General features: G+C 44.1%; 1 protein-coding gene across 3 annotated transcripts in view; it reads right to left on the bottom strand.

Annotated features, from left to right (window-relative positions):
- The window catches only part of LOC137332583 (dihydropyrimidinase-related protein 3-like), a 193010-nt gene that overhangs the window by 98526 nt on the left and 74442 nt on the right, over positions 1-20042 (bottom strand). The window contains exon 1 of one of the 3 annotated variants that reach the window (XM_067996515.1): positions 16355-16598. The exons of the other annotated variants lie outside the window; for them this stretch is intronic. Coding sequence (XP_067852616.1) covers positions 16355-16399 — 45 coding nt within the window. The 5' untranslated portion in view covers positions 16400-16598. Of the gene's footprint in view, positions 1-16354; positions 16599-20042 lie in introns of those variants that run through there. 3 annotated transcript variants of the gene reach the window in all.

The following is a 20042-nucleotide window of genomic DNA, read 5'->3' as shown; positions in this document are numbered from 1 at the left end:
GACACTGCTGTGGGCAATCCTGGGAGGAAAATCATAGGGGTGTTAAACGAAATAGTGTTTTCTTTCCCCATTTTCTTTGAACACTTTCATTTATTAGTTATAAAAATATTGGAGATGGGGAAATGCCGTTTCACGAACAGTCAAAATTAATCCAATTGGGTAACAAAGAATCTATTCCCATTCCAATTGGCGTGGGAATGCAGTGTGCCTGGAGGATGGACCAATGGCAGGAGTGTGGGAACAGGTGTGGTTCGAGGGCGAATGTCATGTGATGAAACCTCCAGCAGTACACCCAACCCTAGATGCTTGACTTCCCGGTTATAAGATGTAGAACTGAGTGGTATAGCAGGTTAAGACCATCACCATTCATCTCTGGGACATAGCTCTGAATCCAGCCCAGAAAGTTTCTCCCCTCTTCTGGCTGTGAAATGATCTGGGGAGGTTTCAATCTAACTTCTAGTAGGTGTGGACCCACAACTGAAGACCACCACCAATGCAAACGGCATCCAGAAAGGCCCAAGGATGGCTGATGTGGTAAATACAAAAAAAGTATCTTTACTCTGGTGCAGTAGGGGGTGCTCGCCTGAGTTTGGGCTAAGTAGAGGGAGTTTTATCCCTCAACTTCACAAGCACATAAACAAACCCTGGCCAAAAAAATGCAGCAGTGTCTGTCTAACATGGGGTCATTTCATACAAAGAAAATCACACTCAAGCCAATGCACTTTAAAGTTGCGACCCCTAATTACTCCCACCACTACCATTCACGTCAACACCGATACTGCACCCCGTGTTCGTTGGTTCAAAATGTTTCCCCCAGAATCCAAGTTTGGAACAGCAAACTCTAACACTAGTGCTGGGTATTTTTTTGACCATTTAAGTGCACAGTCGAAAAATGTGACACGCCCCCCACACTTTAGAGAAAGCCTAGTGCCAACACTGCAATTACTGTGCAGTGACCATTGCGGAAAACATTCGAATGCAAATGTCAGAGGAGGACAGGATCAGACTCCGCTGGGAATGTCAACCCCCACCCCAGTGGTCAAGTTGTCTGCAGATGCTCACACATGAAGAATGGCCATTTGAGTCAGGTATTGGAGGGCTACCAGCACTTGTGGAACTGAATCCCAGCACAAGTCACTATGGTTAGAAGATAAAGGGGGGGGGGGGGGAAAGAAAACAGGAAACCTGTACAGAACAGTAAATGAAACTCAATAGGCCCAAAACAACTGATTTAATTGTGCTCTATAAACAATAACCGTGCAAGGTTTGTGTTATAATACATCAATGGTCCCTCGTAATTTTCCCAGCTCTGGAATTCTTTCCCCTAAACCCAACCACCTCTCCACCTTCCCCATGTCCTTGAAGACTCTATTTAAAATCCACCTCTGACAACCCTCCTAATATCCCTTTCTTTGGGTCCATGTCCATTTTGTTTCGATTACACCTCTGAAGCACCTTGGGATGTTTTTTGACATTAAAAGGCACTATATAAATGCTGTTATTGTTGAAATTGATCCGAAGTTATAGAATATGTCATAGGGAACGGTGTGGAGCAATCAAACTGTTTAATGCTACATCGTTTTCACTGCTGCTGCCCCACCCTGCAGAGAATTCTGAGTCCAAGCGTGACATAGCCATCTTCGACTATCCCCTCTTTCCAAAATGTTGCTGCTCATAATTTAATAAAAGACAAAATCTGTCAGGATGTTACTTCATGCAGATGAGGAGCACAGTGGCACTCTACCCACAATGCACTGTGAACAGTAATGGCGACAGGCTAACATGGGGTACAAAGGGGTCATAGGTATCTTGTACTTTTTCAGTGAGTGCAGAGTCTGATGAATCTCCTTTGCTTTTGGTTATAAATTAAACAGAAAGACTTAGTAAAACATCAACAGCTAGCTATAGTCGGGGACAATCCTTTACAGAACATTAAGCAATATGCACACAGGGACAATTATACTTTTCAGTGTCAGAGGAAGCAAATTTAATCAGGGCAGTGAGTTACAGCATCTCTTTTGCGTACGTACACATAACAAAAAATGGGGTGAGAGGACTGAAGTTAAAGCTGTACTTCTTCAATGGGAGTAATTTGGGCTCTTGATTTAGATGTAAGGGAAATTGAGTTTATGTATTGAGGAGAGGACAGGAATTATCAATAATTCTTTTACTGTCCCTGTGGGATAGAATGTTTATAACAAAAGGTTTAGATTCCAGCCCTAGTTATAAGTAGGTTACATAGGTCTGGTCTGAAGTATATATAAAACCAGTCACTTCAGTCTTGATTGATGCGCCAACTTCAAGGAGTCTCTTGGTCTAATGAGTCCAGTAAGAGAGCAGGATCTGCCCATAAAACATAGCATAGGCCCCACTGGAAAATACAAGGCTAACAAACTGATGACAGCTCTAAGCAAACATATACATTAGTGATCTCTGCACGTGGCTCAGCAAAATAAGAGGCTCATCAACGCAACATGTGGCGTGATCAACCTGCACAAACGTGTTTCTTTTTAAAAGAAATGACTGAACAGCCCGTGAAAACGCGGAGATCTGACAACATAGCTTGGCTTTGAACAGAAGGGGCAGAACATAAGATAGCCCTCGGGAAGGTGAGAGGCACGAGTTAAGAGCACAGGAACAGGAGAAGGCCATTCAGCCCCTTGAGCCTTTTCTGCCATTCAATTAGATCATGGCTCCCTCAGGGTTGAGCAAATGTCTCCACAACTTGTCCCCTCAGACACACCAAGCACAGTTACACATTATCTCCAGAAGGTACTGACTCTGCTGGAGTACGGCTCCATGGTACATGTCATCTTTCTGATACCTCATTCAAGTAGCTGTTTTTCATATGTGAGTCCAGATGGCAAGTGTCATTGGGCCGTTTGATCATGGAAAGCAATGGAGACTGAACTCGATTCTCTCCTAAGAAATATCCACAGGTACATGTTCCAGCAAAAATGACTGGAAAGCTATCAGGATCAGGAACCCTGCCTCACATTTCTCTTCATTAACCCAGGAACATCTGTCCTGAAGGTGGTGACTCAGTCCACAGGTGTCCCAACATCTCACTCAAATGGCTGTCCTTCACATGTAAGCCAAATATAGCAACCTCACAATCATCATGGCTAACACCAGCTAGTTCAGGACACAGAGAATTAAACCCATGATCTATCTAGGTTTACCCATACATGTAGGCTATACGCAGCAAATATAGGAACATAGGAACAGGAGGAGGCCATTCAGCCCCTCGAGCATGTTCCACCATTCAATCAGATCGTGGCTGATCTGTATCTTAACTCCATTTACCCTCCTTGGTTCCGTAACCCTCAATACCCTTGTCTAACGAAAATCTACCAATCTCCGTTATGAAATTTTTAATTGATCTAGACTCGAGCTTTTTGGGGGAAGAGTGTTCCAGATTTCCACTACCCTTTGTGTGAAGAAGTGCTTCCTGACATCACAGCTCTAATTTTAAGATTAAGTCCCCTTGTTCTGGACTCCCCTGCCAGAGGAAATACTTTATCTATCCTATCAAATTCTTTAATCATCTTAAACACCTCTATTAGATCACCTTTTAATCTTCTATACTCGAGGGAATACAAGCCTAGTCTATGCAACCTGTCCTCATAATTTAATCTTTTTAAACCCTATTAAGCACCGTCTTCTAGGCGTCAAGCGAAAATGCGAAGGCACATTCGAAAAGGGCTGTAGTGAGATCAAGCTGGGGTTAAGTGGCACCATCCTCAAAGTCACTGCAAAAAACAGTGTTCATCATTGTCTCCAGAAGGAAGTATCTAAACTAAGGAACCCTGGCATGACCTCTGACAAGAGTGGGCACGAAAAGTACACAACACCGGCATCTGAACTCTGCAAACAGATGCCAAGCTTTGCAAGATTCTGGACACTCCTGCATAGAAAGATGCACGTGGTTCAGTTCCATTGAAACATGGAAACAATTCTAATGAGGGTATATAATGGGGGAGGGGAACAAATTCTCCATGAGCACAAGATCTAGTTAACAGAATGAGACTAGGCGGAGAGCTGCCAATGCTTGCTGGGGCACTTTCTTAACACCAAATCTACTGACCAAGCTTTTGTTTTCAACATATTAGAAGCAATCTAATTTTAAAAATGGGCGGATAATATTGGAATGCATGCAGGGAGTCACTCACTCAGTGACATCATGTCTAAAAACAGCCAGCACTTGAATACTACAGAAGCTGCTTTGAATTAGGTTGCACGGGTCGGAAATATGGAAGGAAAAATAAAGTGCCACAGTAGTTTAGCACTCCAGCATCATCCATGCAGGGAGGTGGCTTATTACAATGGATGCTGTGTTTGTGCTGCCAAGCTACAAACTCCAGTCCTCATTTTGACAGGAGCTATTCTAGTTAACAGTAAGAGTAATTTGGGACAGGAAGCGTGTGTGTGTGCGTGCATGTGTGTGTCTGAGTGTGCGTGCTTGTCTTAACATTTGGTGATAGTTAAGGGTAAAGCCGTTTGCTTCCCCCCACCTCCCCCAAACACACCCGCCCAAAAAGACAAGAGACAGGCCAGAAAAGCGTACCTAATTGGTTTGAACGGACAGCCATATTATTGTAATAAAACCTACCTCCCGAGTACGTGGGAAGGTGATTGCAAAAAAATATCTAAATCCTTGCTGTTTCCCATTAGCTGTTTAAATACAGGCACTTGGCCTTTACCCTTGTGACACACAGACCTGGCTTTTCCATTGTAGGATAATGCTAGATATTGTGAAAAGAATTTAAAAACAAAGAACACTTCTCTGTTCAGAAAAGCACAGACCCCTTTTACAAGGCTGTCTCTGAGAGACGTTAAGAAGCGTGAGTATAAAGGGTCTGTTCTGTGATTCCCCATTAATGAACTAGCCATAAAACTGCAATACACCAGGAGATCAGAGTATATCAGACAGCCTCACAAAGGGAGTGGAAAATCAGAGTTTCAAACCCTTTATTGATTTTAGCCCAGTCTCCGGGAGAGTTAGTTAGTCATTAAAACATTTCAAGGTATATCAAATACTCTTCCTTCATAGGATGCGGATGGGACAGCCTAATTAGGTCCGCTGACAAAAGGAAAACAGATGAAGGAAATGCAGGAGTTTAGCTGTGAACCCCTTGCATTGTGTAACTAGGTCGAATGTATCAGGCTCTTCAGATCCACAGTGCATGCAGAACTGGAGGAATCAGCAATGGTTAAAGCTCTCAAAAAAAAACTAGTCCTTTCTTAAAACATTCTGACCACTTAACTTGATTACAAGTAAGTTGAAGAACATAAAAAAAAAACCTGTTTTCTTTCATTCACTTCTCCTTCTGACTTTAGCCAGAATCTGCTTTTAATGCTTTGGGTGCCTGCATTGATCAGTCCTTACTGATGGAGGTTATAGACTTGAAGTCTGCCACTGGAGCTTAATTGAGTTAATTAGAACACTGGTACAGCTGCACACATTGAATAGCTGCTCCTGTTCCTCCCCTCCCCCCCTTTAACACACAGACGTAGATTCCCAACACATTCATTGGTGGAAAATGCGAGCAGGAAGCCTCTTGTGGAGTTCACAATGAATGCCATACGCTGCTCTAGTATTACTTTCGCCTAGTGACCTAATCCCAACTAATGCCTTGCTTGAAGACCACTCTCAGGAGTGCTACAACACAGAGATAGTTGGATGTGCAATCCCGATCCCTGTCCCTTTTAATGACCTCAAAATCCCAGGATTTGCAGCCTAAAAATCCCAGGATTTTGGAAGTGTCATTAGAACAAAGTTCACCCAATCTGTTTGTTCTTAGTTACTGGGATTTACTAAAATACCAAACCAATCTTTAACTTAGTGACTAGAGAACTTCCCATTTAGACTGTCTCCTTCCCCACACCATTCTCATTGACCGGCATTGGCTCCTGGTCCATCAATGCCTCAAATTTAAAATTCTCATCCACATGCTCAAATCCCTGTGACCTCGCCACTCTCTAACTCAATAACCTCCTCCAGCCCTACAACCCTCCAAGAAATCAGAGTTCCTCCAACTCTGGCCTCCTACCCATCCCCCCACACCCTTGGCTCCACCACCGGCAGGCTCTGGAAGTCCATCGCCAACACTCTCCACCTCCCTCTCCTCCTTTAAGACCACCTAGCTTTTAGTCACCTCCTGATATTTCCTTCTTTGGCTCGGAGTCAATTTTTATCTAATTACGTTTGTGAAGCACCTTGGGATGTTTTCCTATGTTAAAGGCACTCTTAGAAGTAGGAAAATTGGAACTCAAAGTTATTGTTGTTGCTCTTCAGTTATGCAGCCCTGTGAGAGTTAACAGTGGGTACAGTTTCAGTACAATCTTTACTCGCAAAGTTTTCAAACCTTGGTGCAAGTGCGTGGCAGAGTTTTTGTTGCTGATGCAAAGCTGGCTTCAGGCACGAGCCGTCCCAGGCAGTGTTTACCTTGAACACGTCAGCCGCACCTCCCACGATTCTGTGCGAGGGCAGCTTACAGCCGCCATCAACTCTTGCTGCACATTCATTGCTGCTTAAGATCTGCATCGTCAGGGCTTGAGGGACTCTGCCTGCAGTTCTTACACTTCATTTCGACCCACACTTTTCCGGGGTTCTGTCAGCTATGATTAAGTGGACATCAACCTGCAAGCCAATCCTGAATATTCCTGCCAACAGCTGTTACTGAATGGATTTCCGTGATTCAATCCTGACATAACTACAGACAGGCAGCCAGGATTGCCAGACCTAACCAAGGGGCTGTGGGTCAGTGTTTTGCCACACAGTAAACTCCTGTTCAATTTACTGTGGGCAAGTGGGGGCATTTCACCACAGAAAGAAAAACAACATTAAAAAAAAGAAATTGCATTTATATAGCACCTTTCACAACCTCAGGACGACCCAAAGTGCTTTACAGCCAATGAAGTGCTTTTGAATTGTCATCATTGTTGTAATGTAGGAAACGCAGCAGCCAATTTGCACACAGCAAGGTCCCACAAACAGCAATGAGGTAATGACTAGATCATCTGTTTTCTCTTTAAAAAGTGATGTTGGTTGAGGGATAAATATTGGCCACGACATCAGAAAGAACTCCCCTGCTCTTCAAAATAGTGCCAGGGGATCTTTTATGTCCACCAAAGAGGGCAGACGGGGCCTCGGTTTAACATCTCATCCAAAAGACGGCACGACTGACAACACAGAACTACCTCAGTACTGCGCTAAAGTGTCAGCTTGGATTATGTGCTCATACTTCTGATTTAACAGGCCTCCTTCACTTACTGTATAGAAAATGGTGTAACATGGTCTCCAAATACTGTTTCCCGGCCTGCTTTCTCTCAAAAGCAAGTAGAAGGACAGCTTTGAATCCCAACCCAACATTCCACAGGCGAGGGCTGGGGCCAGGATGGAGGTCCAGAGACATCTGAAGTAATAGGTCTACCAAAGGCATCAGATGAAGGGGGAGGTGAGCTAAAAATGGACCCAGGGCCATAATAGGAGTACCACTGCACTATTTTAAACTTATTGAGGTGGCAAGACAACACTTTGCATAGAGATGTATGCAGTTCACATTAAACTCTTTTGGAAAGGAATCCAGGCACCTTCCAGGAAGAAGTGCTTACAAAGCTGCTGTTAACCTGATCGAATACATTTGAGGCGGTAGTTTAAATGAGCAACATTGGGCTGTTGGGCACACAGAGAGGGACTGTAGCTGTAGGTTCCATTGCCCCGTCCTCCTCTCCCAAAGCCAAGGCCACTTCCCTCTCATGCTGAATTTCAGACATCAATACGTACTTAAATCAGAAGTGCTCAATCTTTGTGGGTCACATAGGTATGTGGAGACCAGAGGTCCACATATAAATCGAGGTTCCATTAATTTCCATGTATCTCAAGTTGTTGATACGAACAGATTTGGTGCGATTAGGATTTATCAAACATTGAGGCCACTGTACTAAAAACAGCCTTTTCCAAACCTCCAGGCCCACAAAAATTGAACAGGCCAAACCAGCAAATAAAAAAAACAGAAATGCAAATTGGGCTCCGAGGCCCAGGTCGCCATGGCCGCAGGCTGGACTCCCAATTATCAATTGATGCTATATAAGCCCCTCTCAAGCGAGATCTTGCCTTAGCCCATTGCCGTTCCCCCATGTGTCCCACCCATGCCGATCAGCATTCATATTTTTTTGAAAGGAACACAACTTAAATATAAAAGAGATTTAGTCACTGAGGCAACACTTCAGTGTTTCCAACCATGAATGGGCAGCGTGCCACCCCTGAGAGGAATCAGATGTGATAATGAGGGGAAGTCACTGATGAATTTTGGTTATGTCCCACACAAAGCAGTATGTTACTGAAGCCGAGAGACAGGCAGTCTGACAGAGATATCAGTTTATATTTCCAAATATCGGAAAGGTATTGGAAATGAAACTGGAAAAACCAGATGTAAACAAAATAATTAAAGACTTGAATTGAGTCAGGCAATTTACTCACTAACTTTGGAAGCCTCAATTAGATGATCGTTACTGAGCTAATTCAGTCCGTATGCACACCCTCGTTATATATGCTGAAAATACTGACGTTTGTGACAATCCTAACTAGCCTAAAGCAATCCGTTTTTCATCAGTCTTACCATATGGAAATTTGGAGCCCAAGCCAATTTTTACATTGCATGCAAAATAAACCCAGATGCCAAGACATTCACTGTCAACGTAGTGATCGCAGCACAGTTAGAAAGGCTGGAAATACCTCCAAAAGGTCAGCCAGGCCCTCTTATAGGGAACTTAAATGCCAATGCACAATCACACATAGAATGGACGCTGGGTAGGGTAGTGGAGGCAAAATTCCTGGAATCATTTAAGGAACAGCTGTATGATGTCATGGGAAACACTAGGTTCATCTGGAGGGACAAGATAGGATGGGCTGAATGGCTTTCTTCAAACGTATTTATACAGAAACATGCAGTCTTCATTCCCTTCCATTAGTTTTTGTCCTAATCTCAGTTACACAACTCCGAAGAGGAAACCCATGTCCTGTCTATCCACCTCAGGTGTGTACGTGCACTCTGTACGCTGGGAATCAGGAGCGCAAAGATTCATCGTGGGCAGAAGCGCAAAACGAATTTGTACCCCAGGGTATGTGCAGACTGACTAAAGGACATTTCCTCAAACCCTCTCCCTCCCCGGTGTACCCCAGGGTATGTGCAGACTGACTATGGGGCAATTCCTGAAACCCTCTCCCTCCCCGGTGTACCCCAGGGTATGTGCAGACTGACTAAGGAACATTTCCTCAAACCCTCTCCCTCCCTGGTGTACCCCAGGGTATGTGCAGACTGACTAAGGGACATTTCCTCAAACCCTCTCCCTCCCCGGTGTACCCCAAAGTATGTGCAGATTGACTAAGGGACATTTCCTCAAACCCTCTCCCTCCCCGGTGTACCCCAGGGTATGTGCAGATTGACTAAGGGACATTTCCTCAAACCCTCTCCCTCCCTGGTGTACCCCAAAGTATGTGCAGATTGACTAAGGGACATTTCCTCAAACCCTCTCCCTCCCTGGTGTACCCCAGGGTATGTGCAGATTGACTATGGGACATTTCCTCAAACCCTCTCCCTCCCTGGTGTACCCCAGGGTATGTGCAGATTGACTATGGGACATTTCCTCAAACCCTCTCCCTCCCCGGTGTACCCCAGGGTATGTGCAGATTGACTAAGGGACATTTCCTCAAACCCTCTCCCTCCCTGGTGTACCCCAGGGTATGTGCAGATTGACTAAGGGACATTTCCTCAAACCCTCTCCCTCCCGAGAGTTCCCACCAAGTATTTGATGAAACAGCATAGCTCACCGTAAACAAAAGGGACTGCAAAAATCACGAATAATCCTACCCCAATTCTGTACAGTGGTCATTTTGCAAAACAATTTCCACATTTTAGTCCAATGCAACTGGTCCACTATTGCAAGCTTGTTGATTCCTCACAATGTGCACTGGGTTAAAGAGGCGTCATTCCTTGTACTTGCCAATACCCAAATTCCTCTGGATATTGCTTCCCCCAACCCCTAACTTGCTCAGTGGATTCATACACCACATGGTATAATCCTGAGCCATACTTTCAGGTAGATCCCAAATACTACTGGTCTGTTTTGGGTTAGTTGACCTCAGAAGGGACAACGTTGGTGGTGTTACAAGTGTCTCTGAGGTTGGGATGTGGGTGGGGAGGGGAGGGCGAGAAATATACTCAGCTATAGTTCTTGGGGGTGAAACTGGTCTTGGACGATGGCGCAAAACGGGCGATAATGAATCCGCATCCCATTTTACACACTGCCCGATTATCTTCTCCATGGACAAGTGTACTATCACCAGTGCTGTCCCCTCGGAGCTCACCTAACCCAACACGTCTCAGACGTGGATCTACCTGGGAAGTGTGGTTTATGATTACACCACCTGTGCCTTATCCACACATGCAAGTCCAGCAAGGCCAGCGCCAAGTATGCCTTTGGATCCCCTGAGATGGAATAGCCTGCCAAGAATCATTGTGTGGGCATGTACAGAATGGACACTTGCCTGAGGTACTGGAGTTCAGCTGATTCTCTCTGAACTGTAGCCTTGTGTGAGTCAGTGCTTTCAGGCAAGGACGAGAAAGAATAGATAGGGGATGGGCGGGGAGTTGCAAAAAGGCATACAGACCAGAAGGTCGTGGATTCAATTCCTAGGCTGCGTTGTATTAGACATCTTAGCTAAAGTGACAGTTGCGCTGCTAAAGTTGGCTTCAGCCCCCCTGACCTAGGGAGGGGGAAAATTAAAATCAGGCAGGCTTCCTAATCCTGATTGTTAGTTAGGGACTCCAGACAGAATGTACAATGTATTCAAACATTGGGTCAGGTCAGAATCAGACTGTCTGAACTTATACCTGGGTGAGGGAGTATTTGAGGCGGGGGGGGGGGGGGGGGGTGAGGTAGTGGAGGCGGGGGGGGGGGGGTGAGGTAGTGGTGGAGTGGGGGGGGGGGGTTGAGGTATTGGTGGGGGGGGGTGAGGGGGGGGGGGGGGGTGAGGTATTGGTGGGGGGGGGGGGGGTGAGGTATTGGTGGGGGGGGGGGTGAGGTATTGGTGGGGGGGGGGGTGAGGTATTGGTGGGGGGGGGGGTGAGGTATTGGTGGGGGGGGGGGGTGAGGTATTGGTGGGGGGGGGGGGTGAGGTATTGGTGGGGGGGGGGGGTGAGGTATTGGTGGGGGGGGGGGGTGAGGTATTGGTGGGGGGGGGGGGTGAGGTATTGGTGGGGGGGGGGGTGAGGTATTGGTGGGGGGGGGGGTGAGGTATTGGTGGGGGGGGGGGGTGAGGTATTGGTGGGGGGGGGGGGGTGAGGTATTGGTGGGGGGGGGGGTGAGGTATTGGTGGGGGGGGGGGGGTGAGGTATTGGTGGGGGGGGGGGGGGAGGTATTGGTGGGGGGGGGGGGAGGTATTGGTGGGGGGGGGGGGGGAGGTATTGGTGGGGGGGGAGGGGGAGGGGGCCCAGTGCCTGTAAACCAGTGGCCCAATCATGGAGTCTTCCTTTAGAATAAGACAGGAAGGAAGAAGGAGAAAATATGGAAATATGGTGGGGAAGAGGTTATAACAGCACAGAGGTGTTTCGGAACAGAAGGGCACATTACAGAGGTGTGATGATTGATTATGTTTCCACTTTTCCCACAGATGGAAGGATGCCAGGGGAAAGGGGGGCAGGAGTGGGACACCAAATCCTAAAAGCAGAGGATGTGAGCTGGGATATCAGCCTGAAGGAGGTTACAGAGGTAGAATGGAAGGAGCTGGGATGAAGGGTGTGGGGAGGTACAAAGGTAGAGAGGTTAGATGTAGGGCTGGGGGAGATTAGGAGGTAGGATGGAGAGAGCTGAGATATAAGGCTGGGGGAGATTAGGAGATCGGATGGAGAGAGTTGGGATGTAGGGCTGGGGGAGGTACAGAGGTAGGATGGAGAGAGCTGGGATGTAGGGCTGGGGGAGATTAGGAGGTAGGATGGAGAGAGCTGAGATATAAGGCTGGAGGAGATTAGGAGATAGGATGGAGAGAGCTGGGACGTAGGGCTGGAGGAGATTAGGAGATAGGATGGAGAGAGCTGGGATGTAGGGCTGGGGGAGATTAGAAGATAGGATGGAGAGAGACCATGAAGGTACCTGTAAATGAGATGAGGATTTTAAAATTTCTAAATTACAAATCAGCACATCATCTTTAATCTGCAAGTTCACGAACCTGAATTTGAGCAGCCTGTTCAGAGCCCAGCTCAGAAGTGACTGCCACATAGTCACCTCACACTGCTGTGCTCAAACTGGCCTCCTGGCTATGTCATGTTGAGAGGATCTGAGATTTTTATTCTGTTTCTAATTTAACACTCATGGTTTATCACACAAGACTGACCCGATGAACTCCTGACACAGTGAGGTCTCCTGATCACGACTGAGCCGTCAGGCTGCTGGGAGGAAGTCGGCTAGCAAAGGGAGAATTCCACAATTCTCCTGACGTTTGTCATTCTTGCGGGGCAGGGAGAGGGGAAAGTATTAGAAAATCCGGGTGAATTGTTTGAAGGACGACCTGTGGAGCAAACTGGAATGATGCACTGCCCGATCTCTGCCACTGGAGGGATCCCGACTATTCAAATGACTTCCAGGAGGCCTCTAGTGGCCGAACCCTAGTACCGCAATGCCAAGCCTGCCCTTGAAAAGTGCCTCAAGGCCTTTCACCTGACACTCAGGCCCTCGATCAACATGCCATTTCCCCACCTCGCCACCCCATAAAAGAACAAAAAGTTTGATCCATGCTCCTGTTAAGATTGTACGTGTTTTAAACACAAGTTAAATTTTCAAGTATTTTCTGATCCCCTAACGTGTGTTTATAATCTAGGTGAAGTATTAAAACATTGGACCCAAACAAGGCAACCTTATTTTAATGCCCATGATCTTCTAAGGAACGGTAGCTTTATTGTAAACAGCAAATGCTGAACTACTTGTAACTATTTCTGCTTTTACAAACATCTTGTTGCATTACACTTTGCTGTCCCAAATGTTAAAGCTAAATTATGATGGAACCATTGGATGCAGCCAATTCATACCATCATAGAAAGGCAGTAGATTAAATATCAATGTCCTAATCACAGTGATTTGAGAAAAAATATATTCCATCAAATTTTCTATGTGGAACTGGGTTCTGGATAAAAGCTGAACAGAAGCTTCTCCTTTGCAAGATGACCGTGTTCATCATATTCCTTTAACTTGCTGACTCACGTATCAGTCAGAAGTTCACCAAATAAACGACGGGATTACATCCAAGGCATTTCTGATGCAACACATCTGCAATTACATAACTTAGTCTTGAACACCACAAATACTTTGCAGTTCTAGCAGCTTCTATAATATAGTATTTGCAAAGCGAACTAGTGACACCCAGGAATTGAAATTCCAGCCTTCGTTAATTTGAACGAAAAACATAGGAATTGTGAGATGAGAAAAGACCGAGGTCCATCTAGTTCACCTTCCACCATCCCGGTAGTCGCAGGAAACAATGATAATGGAGTTGTTGACTAATCAGAGCAGTCAAGGTAGACACAAGTAAAATGCGTACTCGGCAAATGTAGGTCCTGCTCCCAGCTTCCCAATTTTAATAGAATAGCAACTACCCTGAGGAAATTAGCTGAAATCAAATTCCTTTCAAGGTCCAGGATATCAATGGCAAATAATATTGATGTTATGAGTGCTGCACTGTGAAAATTCTTGGCAAAATCCCCTAGTTTATTTTGTAGACATACTTCTTCCATACTTAGCTCTTCCTACTACCCTTGCCCAATACCAACACATTGTACCCATATTCTCTACAAGCTAATCCTACCAAGTCTTCTATAGGACCTTCTCCATGGATTCAGACATCTTATCTATTGGAGAATTTGAGCTGTTATTCCCAAATCTAAGAGTGGCTGTGCCGTGAGAGATGGAATTAAAAGCACAGAGCTATCACCATACCCTTCCCCCACCAGCCCTTCCATCTTATTTTTCCTGCTGAGGGAAAACTTAGAGGGCCCTTTTCCAGATAACACTTTACACAGGTGGAGAATGGAACAAATTCACATGCTCAAGGATTTGAACAAGAGATGGCTCTGACACTTCAACTCTCAAACTTAGTCTGAGCTGCCAATTCAATAAAAGAGAACATTTGTATAGTTCTCTCATCATCCTTCTTCATGGTCCCAGTAAGATACTGAAATCAGCTTGGGCAGAAAGGACGTGTCCAATAGAGTTGCTATTTCTGCACCTGAATGTCCAAGTTTGGAAATGATCTGCCTCGAAATTTCTAAAATACTCAAAGCCTGGTTTTCAATAGTAATCACTTCAGGTGCCATTACCTCGTCACATTACCCCCACTGCGCTTTTCTCTCATCATAGAATCACAGCACAGAATGAGGCCATTTGGCCCATCATGTCTGTGCTGTCCCTTTGAAAGAGCGATCCAATTGATCCCACTCCTCCCGTTCTTTCCCAATAGCCCTGCAAGATTTTCCTTTTCAAGTAGAAATCCAAATCCCTTTTGAAACTTATTATTGAATCTGCTTCCACCACCCTTTCGGGCAGTGCATTCCAGATCATAACAACTCGCTGCATAAAAAAAAAATTCTCCTCATCTCCCCTCTGGTGAAGTGGAGGCATTAATGAAGGTTTCCACTGAATTTTCCTCAGCACCAAAAGCCAGTATCAGAACTGAAGCCACAATTCCATCCCCTACCCGAACCCTTGTCCTCCCCTTCCAACCCAGGTCAGGAGCTGAAAGACTCAGCAGCTCCAGTGTCAAAATCAGATTCAAGACAGCAGAAAATAAAGCACAATGGAGTGATGCAAGGACGGTGAGCTGTAACTTTTTGGACGGGATGGGGGGGGGGGGGGGGAAAAGAGAGAGAAGGAGAAAAAGGGAGAACAAAGGCTCACTTTAAATTGGTTAGTTCCCATAATAGCCAAGTTTCAGTATGTATGCTCCAGTTTTTGTAAATCAAATGGACAGGTATATACCCAGTACAAATCAAAAACCTGTACCAACTTTTTTTTAATTCAATAAAAAAAATCCCTTTTATGTTTTATTAAATTATAAATATAATTTCACTCATTTACCATTACAGTATGTCAGAGGATTTTACAACACACTGCAATATCATTTAGAAAAATGGGACCCAATCCCATTCAGATGAGGAGAGGGCTGCCACATTGTAGCATCAGGGGACTTTACCTCCTGGTCCCCACCCATTCCTTGACTCCACCCCAAAGAATATAACACAAAGATTCATTGATGTATGGACAATTTTAAATCGCTTCAAAATGAAATCCTTCGGAATACTGTAAATTGCCTCAAATTAAGATTTAGCATTTATTTTTAAGAAGGCATTAAAGATTAGATATTGATCTGTATATTGGATGAGTGTTGGTCAAAGACTCAAAGCTGCTGCCAGTCCCTTTATACACTGGGTTAATTTCTTTTGTTTGACCCGTGACAGAATACCTCCCCCTCCTCCCCAACATACTCCAATCCGTCAAAGACAAAAGCCCCACAAGACAATAAGACTGGTCCAGAAAGAAGCAAAAGGACACAGTCCAGCCGGGACTGAAGTTTATCAGCCAGACAAGCTTCAAATCGGCCCCCAAACCCCGCTCAGTGTCTATTTGTCTCACTGTGTTATGCAGTTTCAGTGATGCAACGGGGGGAGACTGTGCCATAAAGGGCTAACTGGGTGGTGGCTTGTTTTCTAACTGGTCCCACTCCGCATGTTTAAATAAAACATTTAAAAATATATAACACAAAATAATAATTTGCACCGGAGGAATTTATTAAAAAAAACAAACGCACATGAGCCAAAAACTGCATTAAAAATTCAAATTTCACCCTCTGGATCGTTTACTTTAACAGGCTCTACGTTGCGTTTGTAAAGAATAGAAAGCACAATTCCTGGTCGTAGCCTCTCCGTGAACCTGTAAAAACCCTCATCTCAACAACTTAAGTAACGTTTTAAAAGTTGCAATTAAATACAACCCCCCCCCCCCAAAAAAAAACTTCGATTCCTCTTGGGATAAATAACCTCGATTAAAATTCAAGGCAGATTTCTATTCTTTCACGTATTGCCTTCTTGCAACGGTGCTGTTTCCCAGGCATACACAAAAAACAGCCCCACTAAAGCCTTGTACTATCTGCAGCACAGTGTACAGGAGGCTAGAACCCAGCAACATGATGCATTAAATATACATCTCTGACCATTTGCAATCTATCTCGTTCTGGCGCAAAGAATCCAAGGAGGGAACAACTGCACGATTATAAGATGCAAAAAAAAATGGTTTAGATACATACCGTTATCCGGGGAATGTTTTTTTTACCCTGATATCCAGACATCATCACGTTTTGTTTAAAGAGTATTAAAATCTATCAGTTAAAAAATAAAATAAAAAATAAGCACTTTTTTTTCTCTCTCTCTAGCTTCTTCTGCTCGAGTCTTGTAGGAACGTGATTTGCTCCCGTGTCCATACAATAGCAGCGCTGTGCGAGTGTGCTGGGACCTGACTATAGGCTGCTCTTGGGCTGCGCCTCCCTCCAGCTGCTATTGATCGCTGTCTGCAGCTCTCGCCTCGCCCCGACAGCCTATGTGTGTGTGCAAAGCGGCAGAACCACCGCCAGGCGGAGCCGGAGCTGCTCCCGACATCCAGCAACGCTGGCACCTGAATAAAGTCCCAAGAAATCAGCCAAAAAAGAAAAAAAATGATATATGTCCTCTTGGTTTCTGGTGATTTGGGACCTGACCCAATTCCAACCACCCCTTCCCTCTGAGCTGTATTGTAATGTGCATAAAACATGCATTTTTTTTCTATTTATGGTCCTACATTCAATAGTATCATTTTAAAAATCGAGGTAAAAAAAAGGTTATAATCAGCCACATGAAGAGGGCCGCTCTTATACTGTGCAATTTCTAACATTTCCGTACAATAATACTGTGATAAGTTGATGCATTTCATCATCCTCTGGTTATGAGGCTACTGTTTTCAATTAACACTAGATCTCTTGTGGCGTTGCTCAGTGTGAGTTGCAGGATACAGTTTGAGTTCAGTGTGTGTTATACGTGCAAAAGGGAACCCAGAGGTGGCGAGCAGAGCTGGGATTTGGAACAAATTGTGTGAAAGGGGCACTTAGAAACGGTGAAAAGATTTTTTTTTTGTTTTGATTGGCTCAAATTTCCCAAGAAACAATCAGAAGACCATGACTTTTTTTTTGGACAACCTTTTATATAGGAACATGAGTAGGCCATTCAGCCCCTCGAGCCTGTTGCACCATTCAATGAGATCATTGTTGATCTGAACATATTCCGAGCAGATGGCTGGCTCACAATAAGTCGGACAAATATGATGTTTTATAAGGACCAGGTTATACCACGTAATGTATTATTCTGCTGCTAAGGTGTGCCCCTTTAAGAACACAAAGTCTAATTACTGTTGGATAAACACTGAGTGAGGTCAGAGGTTAATTGCTCTCCAGGCTGGGTCACAACCCCTGCTTTCTTTTCTAAGAGTGATTATAAAGTTTGTTCGAAGCTTACAGACATCCTGGCTCCTGTGTGAAATGACTGCCATTGTTTATTTTTTTTAAGTGTGACACTTAAATGTGACAGAGAAAGGTGATGAACAGGAAATGCATGTTAGATGTACCATTTTATCACATTGCACAGTTCACAATACTTTTATAATACAGGAACATTATACCCTGTAAAGTATAATGTATTATTATTCTGCTATCATGTATGCATATATTCCCCTAAGACTATAAAGTTTAATTGTTGTTACACAAAACTAAGTTCGTACAGAGGTCATTAAGCTACTGCAGATAACTTGGCTCTGGTATTTTGTGTTCTTAGAGATTTCCTTTATCTCTTTGTACTTTCCTTTGAACTGCATCACAGAAATTGGAGTGTGACAATTGATGTGTGACAGACCAGAAACGCACGCAAGATGTAGCGTTTTAATAATATTACCAATGACTCACCCATAGGTTAGAGGAAACATTTTAAACCTGCTGCCTGGACGTAAAACTTGGACTGCGGATCCGCTGCCCATTATAGAAACCGCCCGATTTACGATTCCATTGACATCAATAGAAATGAAAATCAGGTGAATTCTATAACGGGCGGCTGATCCACAGTCCCAATTTTACACCCGATCAGCAAGTTGAAAATCTGCCACCTTGTGTGTTTTAGCTGGGTTTGTTACAACAGGTTGAGAGAAGCCATCGCTAAAACAAGTAGGAAGAACAGGTTTTCTTGTAATTTGTTTTGGAGGTTACAGAGTCACTTATTTAGCGAGTAAGAGTAACAAGACTTAACTATGACCTGTCACCTAACAAAACCAATATAAAGAAAGGTGGGTGGAAGCAGATTCAATAGTAACTTTCAAAAGGGAATTGGATAAATACTTGAAAAAGGAAAAATGCACAGGGCTATGGAGAAAGAGCAGGGAAGTGGGACTAATTGGATAGCTCTCTCAAAGAGCCTGCACGGGCACGATGGGCCGAATGGCCTCCTTCCATGCTGTAAGATTCTATGATTACATGTTAATCCTCTGACTAACCATGAGCAAGGCTACGGGAGAGTCATTGGTAACATGATTGAAGCATCACCCAAGTGTTACCAGCCTCAATGGTGAGTTACCAAATCATGACAACAGGGAGTCTCAAGAATTTTATATGTTATTAACAGATCTGCTGTGGCGTTCTTCACAGTGAGTTGGAAAATATGTTATTTTATAACAATAGGGGTGTTTATTCCATGGTAGTGCATCAATCAGAGCCACTGATTTACTGTGACTGAATAAGTAAAATTCTTATTAAATGGTATTCTGGGGTTTTACTAGTGCTTTGCGAATTAAATTCAACAACTCTCTCCATTATTCTGTAGAAATGGTAAGCAACTGGCCTTTATTTTACCTATGTATTTAATTTTTATTCTCCAGTTTTAAAGCTAAGAACACAGCGAAATGGTATGCAAAATGTAGTAATTGGAGTTCGATATCTGGGCCTCATAAATCCATGGGGCAGTATTCCAGTAAGTGCTGGGATGCGCTGCTGGAAACCTCTGCCAATGCTTGTATATCTCTCCCTCTCAGCTTAATATGCTTTCTGATGTGTTGTAAAGTATAATCTGTCTCATACATTCACACACAACACATATAAACACAGAGACAGACTCTCTGTTTCAAAAACACTTATTATAAATTCTACCCAAATAAATCTGTTAAAATTTGTCTTCTAGCTTTCTTCAAATAATTGTGAAAAGGAACAAAATAGATTTTTTTACAAACTAAAAGAGTAGCTTTCTATCATTTGGCTAGCTTAAATGCCACTGAAACATCCTGGGAAATTGTGTACATTACATATCTTCAGACTGCAGGACCTGCTTTCATCTGCCAGACTCATTGTTCTGGGCAAAAATATCAAGTGAAAAGAAGAAAGCATGAACGTGCATTTATATAGCACTGTTCATGACCTCAGGATGTCCCAAAGTGCTTCGCAGCCAATTAAATATTTGAAGTGTAGTCGCTATTGTAACGTAGGCGAACGTGGCAGCCAATTTGTGCACAGCAAGGTCCCACAAACAGCAATGAGATAAATAATCTGTTTTAGTGGTGTTGATTGAGATATAAATGTTGGCCAGGACACCAGGAGAAATCCCCTACCGTCCTTCAGATAACGTCTTAGGATTTCTTATGTTCACCTGAGAGGGCAGACAGGCCCTCGGTTTAACGTCTCATCCAAAAGGTTGCACCTCCGACCGTGCAGCACTCCCTCAGTACTTTCCATTATAAAACGTGACAAAGGAAGTGGAGTTACTGTGTACAAGAAGTGTGTGGCATATACAATGCTTTAGATCGTATATATATATATATATATATATAGAGAGAGAGAGATTTGTAAACAATTTTACAACACCAAGTTATAGTCCAACAATTTTATTTTTAATCCCACAAGCTTTCGGAGGCTTCCTCCTTCCTCAGGTGAA

The sequence above is a fragment of the Heptranchias perlo genome, chromosome 14, assembly GCF_035084215.1.
Source record: "Heptranchias perlo isolate sHepPer1 chromosome 14, sHepPer1.hap1, whole genome shotgun sequence".
Classification (NCBI taxonomy): domain Eukaryota; kingdom Metazoa; phylum Chordata; class Chondrichthyes; order Hexanchiformes; family Hexanchidae; genus Heptranchias; species Heptranchias perlo.
Note: the sequence above shows the minus strand (reverse complement) of the source record. Positions and strands in the feature narration are given on the sequence as shown.